Source organism: Pongo abelii, chromosome 2, assembly GCF_028885655.2.
Source record: "Pongo abelii isolate AG06213 chromosome 2, NHGRI_mPonAbe1-v2.0_pri, whole genome shotgun sequence".
NCBI lineage: Eukaryota > Metazoa > Chordata > Mammalia > Primates > Hominidae > Pongo > Pongo abelii.
Genome location: NC_085928.1, coordinates 140,818,148 through 140,830,818, shown reverse-complemented (window position 1 = coordinate 140,830,818; position 12,671 = coordinate 140,818,148). Strand labels below are relative to the sequence as shown.

Here is a 12,671-nt window from a genome sequence, read left to right as displayed (position 1 = left end):
AGACAGGGACGTTTAAGTCTGCAGAGGTTACCGCTGTCTTTTTGTTTGTCTGTGCCCTGCTCCCAGAGTTGGAGCCTACAGAGGCAGGCAGGCCTCCTTGAGCTGTGGTGGGCTCCACCCAGTTCGAGCTTCCCGTCTGCTTTGTTTACCTAAGCAAGCCTGGGCAATGGCAGGCGCCCCTCCCCCAGCCTCGCTGCCACCTTGCAGTTTGATCTCAGACTGCTGTGCTAGCAATCAGGGAGACTCTGTGGGCGTAGGACCCTCCGAGACACGTGCGGGATATAATCTCCTGGTGTGCTGTTTTTTAAGCCTGTTGGAAAAGCACAGTATTAGGGTGGGAGTGACCCGATTTTACAGGTGCCGTCTGTCACCCCTTTCTTTGACTAGGAAAGGGAACTCCCTGACCCCTTGCACTTCCCGAGGGAGGCAGTGCCTCACCCTGCTTCGGCTCGCACACGGTGCGCTGCACCCACTGTCCTTCACCCACTGTCTGGCACTCCCTAGTGAGATGAACCTGGTACCTCAGATGGAAATGCAGAAATCACCCGTCTTCTGCATTGCTCACGCTGGGAGCTGTAGACTGGAGCTGTTCCTATTCGGCCATCTTCAGGTAAATTTATCTGAAGAAATCCGTGTGTTTTATGATCTAGTCTCAGAAGTCACACACCATCACTTCTACATTATTCTGTTGGTCATACAGGCTGCCCCGAGGCAGTGTGGGAAGGATCTACACAGGACATGAATACCAGAAGTGAGAATCACTGGAAGTCATGTTGGAGGCTGGCCACCATCCCCTTCTCTCTAAACCTGACATTATCACTCTCATATTTCATGTTCCACCAGCACCAAAAGATTTCAGATTCCCAGAACCTATAGGGCTGTGTCTTCCGTCTTTGTATTCCTCATGCCTGCAAGATCTTTTCCTCCCTTTTATTTGTCTGGTGAATTCTTATCATTCAAAATTGTGTGCCTATACTTAATGCCTAGTACAGAATGGGAGCTCAACAGACATTGAGCTGAAATCCAAAGAATAGAATTAGAAGGGATAGTCCAGGTAGGCTCCATGCTATCATCCCACATTACCTTGAAATATGCTGAAGGCCAGAAAAGTCAGAGTTTGTGGCTCACCTGGGCCATATTGAAAAAGGGTATCTATATTTTTTCTAAGAAGCCACAGAATAATTTAGTTGGAGACAAACTTCCTCCAGATTTATAAAAATCAATGCCAGAAAGCAAAAAAAAAGCCCAAGGATTTGATTAAAAACAAACAAAAAAAAGTGTTGGAGGAGGAATAAAGAGAGTGATGTCAGGAGAAGGAAGACATGTTGGTTAGCTTATTGACATAATAATGCCACATAACAACCAGCCACAAATCCTGAATAGCATGCAGCAAGAAATATGTATCTCTTGCCTGGGAGTTTGTACATCACATGGAGCGGCTCTGCTTTGCTCTGCAGTGGCTGAGATGACTTTGCGTCACTCTATGGGTTGGCTGGGGTGGCTCTGTTCCATCTCTGTCATCCTCCTATGATAGACAGGCTGGCTGGTGATGAGGGAGACACAAGAGAACATATCCAACTGCACCGACACGTTTCCAGCCCCTTAGTACCTTCCTCTGCCACAACAAGTTCCATGGCCAAACTCAGAGTCAAGGAGTGGGGAAATATTGAGAACTACAAAGTTATAAGGCAATAGTCAGGGGTTTAGGGAGGGGTAAATTGGGACTAAAAATTCAAACTATCAAAGTGGGAAAAGCCACAATATTTGGGAAGAAAAAAGAATGTTTCTAGCTGTTGAAAGAGTGTCTCCTGAACTCAACCTAAAAATCTGCTTTGAAAATATTCCTACTGGGGCCAGGTGCAGTGGCTCATGCCTGTAATCCCAGCACTTTGGGAGGCCAAGGCAGGCGGATCACCTGAGGTCAGGAGTTCAAGACCAGCCTGGCCAACATGGTGAAACCCTGGCTCTACTAAAGTACAAAAAATAATAGCCAGGTGTGGTGGCACTTGCCTGTAATCCCCGCTACTCAGGAGGCTGAGGCAGGTGAATCGCTTGAACCCGGGAGGTGGAGGTTGTGGTGAGCTGAGATCGCACCATTCCACTTTAGCCTGGGCGACAGAATGAGACTCTGTCTCAAAAATAAACAAATGAATGAAATAAAAAAGAAAATATTCCTATTGGTGTCAAGTTTTCAATTCTGTATAAATGTTAATAACTATGGTACTCCTAGTGAATATTTGTGTATTATTTTATAATGTATATTTGTTGAACCAAATTTCTGAACTTCCTTCTAAGGTTAAGGAAAACTTGAGCATCCTAAGATTTCTGGCAATGATGAACACTGTGGCGTTGCAGATTCATGAAGTGGGTTGAGGCACTGAAAGAAAGCAAGGCTGGTCTGGAGAGTTCAGTGACTTGCCTTCCAGAGCTGTCTTCCTCATGTTTCTGTCAGCTCTTAGCTGGCTCTCAGCTAATTTCTTGTCAAGTGCTAGCTGAAAATGGCTAAAAGTGTTTATCTTTCAGGGTGCATTTGGATGGTGATTATAGAAGCCTAGAAACCTAAGGAAGTCTTCAGGGATGAATCTCCAGTGGTGGAAGATGAGGCAGCTTGATAATACATTTAATGATTTTTTTTTTCCTCAAAGTTGAGAACATTTTATGGCATTTAAAGCATTTCTACATATTAGGCTGAATCACATTGGCAATTTCATGTGATTCAACCTGTTGTATTATTTATTCTTTACAGCAATCTTCAGACACAGGCAGGAAACAGATTCAGAGGAAATCACTTACTTGCTTTAGATCACACAGTAAATGGTAAGAGTAGGCCTGGAATCCAAGTCATCTGCTATCAAGTTCAATTTTTTTCCTTACACAGGTGTGGCAGAAGTACTTTAAAACATTTTTTTGCTCTGTGTCCACCCGTGCCTCTCTCCTTCCCCCAGCCCCACACCTTCTCCTTCTCTTTGCCTGTTTATCACCTTAGTGGCCTGGCCCCATTCCCTTCTGATACACTAGCTAGTGAACCCATCATCTTGAAAGAGGAATGTGGTGTATTTTCCCCTGTTGAGCTACTGCTTAATTTGTCAGCCTCCTTTACTCTGAGCCCACTGTGATGGCTGGACTCTTATAATATACCTAGGGCTTTGCTCCAACTTCAGCCCCAAAGACATTAAATAATTAACTTCCAGCACTCTCCTTTGTGTGCTTTATCTCTGCATCACCCAAAATAGCTGGTGGCATTTCCTCTGTATAAATAGAAAGCAGAAAGGTCAATTGGCATTTTTGAAATATATATGTATATATTTTTTTACAAAGCAGCAAGCTAGCAGGGTCCCTTTATTTGCTCATACCTGGGACTGTTTCATAACAAGAAACTTCCTAGTTTAACTCCTTAGTCAATTTCCCCCACCATCTTGCAGTTGGATCGTTACTAATACAATTTGAAGTGGTTCAAAATTAAGACTGAGTACAGCTGAAAGAGAAAGCATTTTCTCAATGGTGATAAGTAAAAGATTTAACATTCAAGTAATGTTAAATCTTTTACCCCACTCCCACCCCAGTGAACCAAATGAAAGTAAACTTGAGTGAGCTTCTCTTTAGAGGCATGGAGCTATGATTCAAAATGATATTTCTTCCTAGCTCTTTTTTCTTTTGAACCTGATGAAGTGCATAACACAAATCCCTGGAGAGTAAGCTGTTTTTAGTCTGCACCTGTCTTCTAAGAACCATGTTCTGAAATGCAAGATAGGAATGTGAATCTGTTTGTGAAAGAGACTATTTGAAAATCTAGCTATTTCCTCTTAGGACCCAGCACACAAGTTTTGTTCTGTTCTAATGTTATAAAAACCATCGACAAGACGATTCAGCAATTTTTATTAACTGGGGTAATATTATGGTCCCCGCTCTTCCAGTCACATTTGCAATCTGGTTGGTCACAAAAGGGCATGTGAGCTCTGGGGAGCATTTTCTGGGGTGAGGTCTCTTCCCTGTTAATGTGATGGCAGTTTGCATGCCTGCTGTTAGCAGCAGTGTGGCCACATGCCCCCATCATCCTAGATTTCCCAGGGCAAACCTGATCTTCAGTGTTCTACCATGGCAACAACCATGGGTCATAGATTTTGACCTGGGAAACACACTCAAGTTCCAAATTCTGAAAAGTCTCAGATCCCACCTCCAGAAGCCAGTATTTGAGGTCTGCTTTTCCTGCTGCAGACAGAGGGGCTGTGAGAGCACAGACATGCTCCTGACCCCCAGCCTCCCAGCCAGGAATAATTCTCCAGTATGCAGGGAGGGAGGGTGAGAATGGGCATCGTTAGCTTTGGGAAGAGGCAGAATGAAGATTTGTGCAGCCCCCAAAACCTCTCCATAGTGTAAGGGAGTTGTGGGTACTTAGAAGAGTGATGTTCATAACCCTTGAGCACTAGAGAAATTGTGGGTTCACCTGGGTGGTTCCTTTGGTTGCTGGGCAGGGATAGAAGTGAAGCCACAGGATAGAGCGTTAGGGCACGGTGGCCATGCCCCTTTGTCCTTAAAATAAGCCCATTAAGTTCTCTCAAGTTATTCACACTGACTCCCCTACCACTCCACCCCAATCACTACTTGTTTATATTCGCTGTGAAGCATTTGAAGTCTTTGGACCCTTCTTTGAAGTCCTCATACCACCTTCCAAGATGTGAGATTAATTAAGCCCCCAATTAAGAGCAGCCAAAACACTGTTCCAAAAAGAGGGAGGGGGAGAAGAGAGACAACAGAAAGAAAGGTCTTGAACAATGGTTCTGTGTGGTACCAGTGGCATTGGCACCACCTGGAAACGTGTTAGAAACCCTGACCTCTTGAATCAGAAATGCTGGTGATGGAATCCACCAATCTATGCTTCAGCAAGCACTCCAGGTGATTCGAATGCATGCTCAAATGTGAGAATCACTGGTCTAAAAGAGTGCATCATGCAGGAAGCACAGCACCACTGAAAACAGGTTAGTAAGATAAAGAAACTCTCTTAGTTTCCTCAGTCATCAGCGGGAGGCAGAAAAGTGAATAACAGTACTGAGGGCATCAAATTCACCCAGACAGTTCTGAAACCATAGATATGTTTTAGCCCCTTATCTCCCCAGAGAAGGGAGTGGGGTGGGTCTTGGTATTGACAAAGATTATCTCCTTGACCAAACTTTAGACAGGCTCTTTTGAGCCCTCTTTTTTATGAGGCCTCATTCTTGGCTCTGTCTGCAGCCTGCCAAACCCAGTTTTAGCAAGAATTCTGGTAAAGTCAGTTTATTGAGAATACTCCACATTTGATAGCTGATCACCCTCAGTATCTGATCAAATTCCTCATCACCTGCCCTCAATCTCTGATGACCCTGGCCTGCCTCCAGTGGGAATCTTAAGTCAGTTTAGCAGGAATCTCCCTGCTATGGTTTGAATATTTGCCCGCTCCAGAACTTATGTTGAAATTTGATCGCCAAAGTGGTGATGTTGGGAGGTGGGGCCTAGTGGAAAATGTTTGGATTATGGGGGAGCACCCTCAAAAATAGCTTGCTACTGCTCTGGAGTAGTGAGTGAGTTCTTGCTCTCTAGGCTGGATTGTTTCCCCAAAGGGTGGGTGTTATAATGCCAGGACACCCCTCAGGTTTCCCTATCTTCGTACTTGTCCACTTCCCCTTCATTGCCGTGTTGTGATGGAACACGACAGCTTTTGCCAGAAGCCAGGGCCATGCCGTTGAACTTCTCAGCCTACAAAACTGTGAGCTAAACTTCTTTTCTTTATAAATTACTCAGTTTCTGGTATTCTTTTATGGCAACACTAGACAGATGAATACAACCCCCAACCTTTGAATACTCCTCTTAGAAATTTTCCATCCACCAAGGCCCCTATCCTGCTAATTGGCTATTAATCTCTAGTTTTCTTTGCTTCAGCAAAGAAACTTCAGAGTTGAGCCCAATGCCTCTCCCATATTGCAATATTGCTGATACCTATCAAAATAGTCCTGATTAGTCTTTTTGCCATTTCAATAAGTGTCAGAATAATTTTTTCATTAACAGTATATTTAAATGTGTCTATGTTTAAAAAGCTTCACAAGCAAATCTAATGTAGTTCCATGGTTGAAAATTCTGATAGACAGTGGTTAAGAGTATGGATTCTGGAATGAGACAGACCTGGTTTGAAATGCCAACTCTGCTTCTTGCAGCCAAGTGACTAAGCAAATTACCTAACCTGAGCATCTCTTTCTCTGTTGTCTCTCTCTCTCTCTCTCTCTTACACTCTATCTCTCTCAAGTTAGTGAAAAGATCCAATGAAGGCCCTTAAACTACTAAGCACAGTACTAGTACCCAGCAGGCACCAAATTAACCAAATATTACTCGCTGTAAGTAATAATTATCAAAGGATGGATATGTTACATTCAATAAGAAAGTTTTACATAAGGAAAAGATAAAATAGGTGATTTATTTTGTAACTGTGAAAACTATGTTTATTTTGAATACAAATCTTGAATTATGTATGGATGAGTTTGAAATAAATCATAGAAGAGAATCACTTTTTGGATTTTTAATCCAGGTCCTTGTGTGTGTATGAAATACACACACATCTTCCTTGTTAGTCATAGAAGGGCAAAAGTGGACCCAAAACAGTTCAGCTAAGACAGGCATGTCTGGCTTCTGGGCTGTAGCTCAGCATGTTGTAGGCTAGGGTCCAGTGACCTTCACTGGCAGGCTGCCCACAGTCCATGAGACCCTAGGCAGTCAGGCACTGAGCTCTGTCCTCCAGCTGAAAATGATGAAGAGCACACGGCTTCTCCCTGGTCATTGTCAGGGTGACTCAATCCTGCTGGAAGCCCTGAGGGCACACATGAGCGAAATGCTTTTCAAGGGAGCCAAACTTGATTTATAAGCTTATCTCAGGGTATAGTCCAAATAACACTTATGACTCCAACCATAGGCAGCCATGCTTACTACTCTCTAAAGAAGCCAGTACTTCTGACGAGGAATTGAAAGTCAAGATGAGAGCTCTGCTTTTGTATCCATTCCCCATAATAGAGTTCAACTTATATGTTAAATGAATTTTCACATAAATTTGTCCACTTGAACTTCTGCTTCTTTTTGATAGTTGCCTAGAGATGGTTCTGGAGAGTAGGTTCTTTTCCCATCGTGATCAGCAACTGCTCTTCAAAGTACAGGAGCTGGTCCACTTCAAAACAGTCGCTGGCTCGAGGCACCACTTTTTCCAAACACTCCCGGATCTCTGCTTCACTAGCATTCTGATGCCTTGCTCTCTTGAGGTAATTATAGACCTCTTCAAATACTTCTGTCCCCAGCTTCTGCATGGCTGATCTGTCAAAAAAGTTACAAAAGATTACAAAGAGTTACACATTAAGATCACCTGCAGGAAAATGTGCTTTTAAATCATTGATTTTACAAACATTGTCATTCCGGGATTTAGAAAAAAAGGGGGAAGAAAAGGCACAATGTCTCCACCCTAAACATTTAACAATATTCAACAAATAATGCCTCAATGTCTATTATGTGCCAGGTACCCTTTAAGGAACTGGGAATATAGTAGTAAACAAGTTAGGCAAAGTCCTGCCCTTGTGTGTGTATATATATATAATACACAGATATACACACAGATGTGTTTATATAAACGTATGTATATATACACATATACACATAAGATATCAGATGGTTCTAAGTGCAATGAAGAAAAAGGGTGAGGCGGGCAGGAAAATCCTTCTGAGGAAGTGTCATTTGAGCAAAAGCTCTCAGGAAGTAAGACAAATACTAGGGGCAAGAGAATTTGGGCCCTAAGGCTAAAACATATTGGAAAAATAACAAGAAAGCTATTGTGGCTGGAGTTAGTAGAACAAAGGGAAACAGGATGGTGGGATATAAAATCCAGAAATAGTTAATAATAACAAAATAATAATGAGGAGGAGGAGGAGGAAAATGAGGGGGAGAATAGTTTTATTTGTCACTTGCCAGGTCCTTTTCTACTCACTTTGCCCTTTCAATCACACTTAACCTTTACAACAGCTTTATGAAGGAGGCAATTTTTTAAATCCCTGTTTTACAGATGAAGAAACTGAGGCTTAAAAGAGGTAAAGTTATTTGGCCAAGTTTCCACCCAGGCCAACATTCATTTTTTCCACACTTTGAGTGTTTGTCCATATGTCAACATAATCTTTATGTTATAATCATATTGCCATATCTAGTATGTTTATTTCACCATTGACTATTTTCCTCTATCTCCAGAAAGGGTCACAAACTAAAGACCTATGGGCAAAATTTGGCCCGTAACATGTTTTGTATTTCAATACCATGTTTTATCTTCCTTTATTATTTTTAAATGTTTTAATGTGAATGTCTTTATGTGGGGCCTGCAAGCACTCTGTACTCTGCATTTTCTGACCGTCTTTGACCTACCTCCCCTATCTTTTATCATCTTATACCAGGCTGCTTCTCATAGTTCTTCTACCCGCTTAACTCAAGGGCATTCAAGTTGGTGGATTTTGTTCTGCGGTTCTTCACAGTTGTCATTTTTAATGGCTCTATATTGTTCCACTAAATTTATGTGCCAATATTTACTCCATTTTCCCTTCACCAAACAATGAGCTTTTTTTTTGCTCCTTTTCACTATAACATAGTGTGAATATCTCATATTTAGATATTAGGCTTTTTCATTTTAGGGGAATATATTATGACATCGAATTTTTAGGAGTTGGGCTATTATGTGTGTGTTCACTCTAAAAATTTATATGTGTACTTATGGTTTCTGCACTTTTCTCTGAAGAACAGAGAAAAGAGTAAATATATATTGTGCTTGATTAAATGATAAAAATGTTATGGGAATGAGATTATTAGGTCAAAGTGTATAAATATTTGTGTGACTTTAACTTGAAGAAATATTACTTTTTCTTCATTTCAATGGATTTGGTAAAAAGAAAAACCAGGATGTGTATTTTTTTTTTTTTTTTTTTTTTGAGACGAAGTCTCTGCACTGGTGTGATCTCAGCTCACTGCATCCTCTGCCTCCCAGGTTCAAGCAATTCTCCTGCCTCAGTCTCCTGAGTAGCTGGGATTATAGGCACCTGCCACCACGCCTGGCTAATTTTTATAATTTTGGTAGAGACGGGATTTCACCATGTTGGCCAGGCTGGTCTCGAATTCCTGACCTCAGGTGATCCCAAAGTGCTGGGATTACAGGCCCACCTTGGCCTCCCAAAGTGCTGGGATTACAGGTGTGAGCCACCGCATCCTGCCTTTTTTCACAATTTTTGAAGCATTAATGCTTAAGAGTAATGATGGTAATGTTGATAATAACATGGGAGACATTAGTCACAGACTCATTCATTTTATAAGCTTTTATAAGAATAAAAGCTTATTCAGTGTTATTCAACCTTGTAATCTCTAAATCATAGGATATGTGTTACATATTGTGGCCTATAAAGAGATGAACAGGTAATTCTTCTAGCACTGGTTTAAAGGCTAGTCATGACAATGCAAGACATAAATTTTTAATTTTAACTAACATTTCTATAGCCCTTTAGAGCTTGCAAAGTGTTTTTGCATTCATTATTTCAGATGCTCCTTGTGAACTAGGCAATTCATTGAACATTTGTCTTCATTTTACAGATGAAAATAAGTAGGTTTTTAGTAGGCTTTCACAAGCTCACACAGTTAGTGTGGTAGTTTGGACTCAAATGCTCATCTTAAAACACCAGATGCTGGAGAAACCAGCAGCCCTAGCCTCCACAATAGGTTTCCCACCTTCTATCATGAGATTATCAGGACTGATTCCAGCATGCCTAACATCCCTAGTCACCTCAGTCTCCCCCCAAAATTCAGGTGTTTCTTTTGCTGACATCTACCAAACCCTGATCATTCCCTTCATACACTGATTACTTCAGTAACTAGCCTGCTCTTTCTTCCACCTTGTACTCTTGTCATCATTCTTAACTTCTGTATTCTTGCTGTCTCTGGTTTTGAACTGCCTCACATTCAGCCATCATTTTTTTTTTACCCTGAGTTGCCCATTCCCATGATCATATCAATTGACCTCATCAGTGCCAATGACTACATGACCTCTGAAATTGATTTCAAGCTTCCTACTCTCTACCCCCTCAATGCCCTCCCACCATACTTACCAGCTAATCTTCCACTTCATGGTGCCTTTCACTTCGACTCTACCCCCATGATAATAATTACTCACTTCTTTTGTAACTTCATATACTCACTCCACACCTACCTCCTCACAGTTAATTTCATGGCCCATCATCATAACCATTATCTCGCACATACCTTTGACTTTTTCCACCCCTTTTCCCTTTGTTTGGCAAAGACCTAATGGTTAAACTCAGTCGTATACCTACTCCATGGCTGTACCCAAACAAGAGAATATTTATGGAGAAAAGCATCCAAATATACCAAGTCTCTCATTTAAGATGATAATCTTGATTCAGAATGGCACTCAGCACTGCCCAACGATCTCACCGTATTTCCCCAGTATGTTTATTTTCCTCCCCAAATGACTATTTCAAATGTTTTCCTTTATTCTTTTAAAAAATATTTTATTTTTGATTTTTAAATTTTATTGTGTATATTTGAGGTTTACAACATGATGTTTTGGGATACATACAGATAATAAAATGGTTACTATAGTGAAGCAGATTAACATATCTGTGACCTCACATAGTTACTTTTTTATGACAAGAACAGCTAAAATCTACTTATTTAACAAAAATTCCCAATACAATATAATTTTATTAATTTTGGTCTTCATATTGCACATTAGATCTCTAGACTTGTCCATCCTACGTATCTACTGTTTTGTATCCTTTGACCTACATTCCTTCATTTCCTCTCCCCTACCAACCCTGCCTGAGGTAACCATTGTTTCATTCTCTATCTCTGTGTACTTGAGCTCTTTTTTTTTAAATATTCCATATATAATTGAGGTCACGCAATATTTTTATTCCTATGTCTGGCTATTTTTCACTTAGCATAATGTCCTCCAGGTCTATCCATGTTATGGCAAATTACAGGATATCCTTTTATAAGGCTGAATAATATTCCATTGTATATATATGCCACACTTTCTTTATCCACTTCTCCATTGATAGACATTTAAGTTGTTTCCATATCTTGGCTATTGTGAACAATGTTGCAATGAACATGGGAGATATCTTTATGAGGTGGTATTTTCTTCTCCTTTTGGTATATACCCAGAAGAGGGATTGCTGGGTCATTGGTAGTTATACTTTTAATTTCTTTAGGAACCTCTATATTGTTTTCCATAGTGGCTGTACCAGTCTACTGTCCCCCAGCAGTATATATTAGGGTTCTCTTTTCTCCACACCAACATTTGTTATTTCTTCTTTTTGATAACAGACATTCTTAGGGGTGTGAGGTGATATTTTATAGGTTTTAATTTGCATTTTCCTAATGATTAGTGACCCTGAGCACCTTTTCATATATCTGTTGGCCATTTTTATGTTATCTTTGGAGAGATATCTGTTCAGGTCCTCTGCCCATTTTAAAAATTGAGTTATTTGGTTTTTTGCAGTTAAGTTGTAAGAGTTTTTATAAATTTTGGATATTAACCACTTATTAGATATGTGGTTTGCAAATATTTTTTCCCAGTCTTGAGGTTGTCTTTTCCTTTGTTAATTGTTTCCTTTGCTGTGTAGAATCTTTTTAGTTTTACATACTCCCATTAATTTATTTTTGCAAAAGATCAGAATAAAAATAAATCAAATAGGGAATAAAAAACATAGAAAAAAATTAATCAAACCAAGAGTTGGTCATTTGAAAAACAAAACACAATTGACAAAGCCCTAGCTAGACTATGAAAAAAAGAAAAGATGCAAATAATAAATCAAATCAGAAATAAAAGTGAAGACATTACAACAGATGCATCAGAAATAAAAAAGGATTATAAGGGACTGATATAGTTTGGATATCTGTCCCTGTGCAAATCTCATGTTGAATTGTAATCTCCAGTGTTGGCGGTGGGGCCTGGTGGGAGGTGTTTGGGTCTTGGGAGCTGTTCCCTCATGGCTTGGTGCTGTCCTTGTGATAGGGAATGAATTCTCACAAGATCTGGTTATTCTAAAGTGTGGCACCTCTCACCTCCCCACTCTCTCTCTCTCTTGCTTTTGCTATGGTACATGCCTGCTCCCACTTCCCCTTCTGCCATGAGTAAAAGCTCCCTAAGGCCTTCCCAGAAGCCAAGCAGGTGTTGGTGCTATGCTTGTACAGGCTGAAAAACCATAAGCCAATTAAACTTCCTTCTTTATAAATTACCCAGTCTCAGATATTTCTTTATAGCAATGCAACAATAGCCTAATACAGAAAATTGATACCAAGGAGAGGGGCATTGCTATAAAGATTCCTGAAAGTGTGGAAGCAGCTTTGGAACCTGGGTAATGGGCAGAAATTGGAAGAATTCAGATGGCTCAGAAGAAGACAGGAAGATGAGGAAAAGTTTAGAACTTCTTAGAGACTGGTTAAATGGTTGTGACCAAAATGCTGAAAGTGATATGAACAGTGAAGTCCAGGCTGACAAGGTGTCAGATGGAAATGAGGAACTTATTGGGAACTGGAGCAAAGGTCACAGGTGTTATGCCTTAGCAAAGAGCTTAGCTGCAGTCTGTCTATGCCCTAGGGATCTGTGGAAGTTT

At 40.7% G+C, this 12,671-nt stretch overlaps 1 protein-coding gene and 1 long non-coding RNA gene across 24 annotated transcripts in view; one reads left to right on the top strand and one right to left on the bottom strand.

Annotated features, from left to right (window-relative positions):
• LOC100938150 (uncharacterized) overlaps nt 1–12,671 on the top strand; it is a 44,287-nt gene that overhangs the window by 12,087 nt on the left and 19,529 nt on the right. The window lies entirely within an intron of this gene.
• Nucleotides 6,411–12,671, bottom strand: part of NEK11 (NIMA related kinase 11) — a 329,806-nt gene continuing 323,545 nt past the window's right edge. For all 23 annotated transcript variants that reach the window (XM_054552609.2, XM_054552608.2, XM_054552598.2 and 20 more), the window contains one exon: nt 6,411–7,326. In XM_054552609.2, coding sequence (XP_054408584.2) covers nt 7,148–7,326 — 179 coding nt within the window. In that variant the 3' untranslated portion in view covers nt 6,411–7,147. The remainder of the gene's footprint in view (nt 7,327–12,671) is intronic.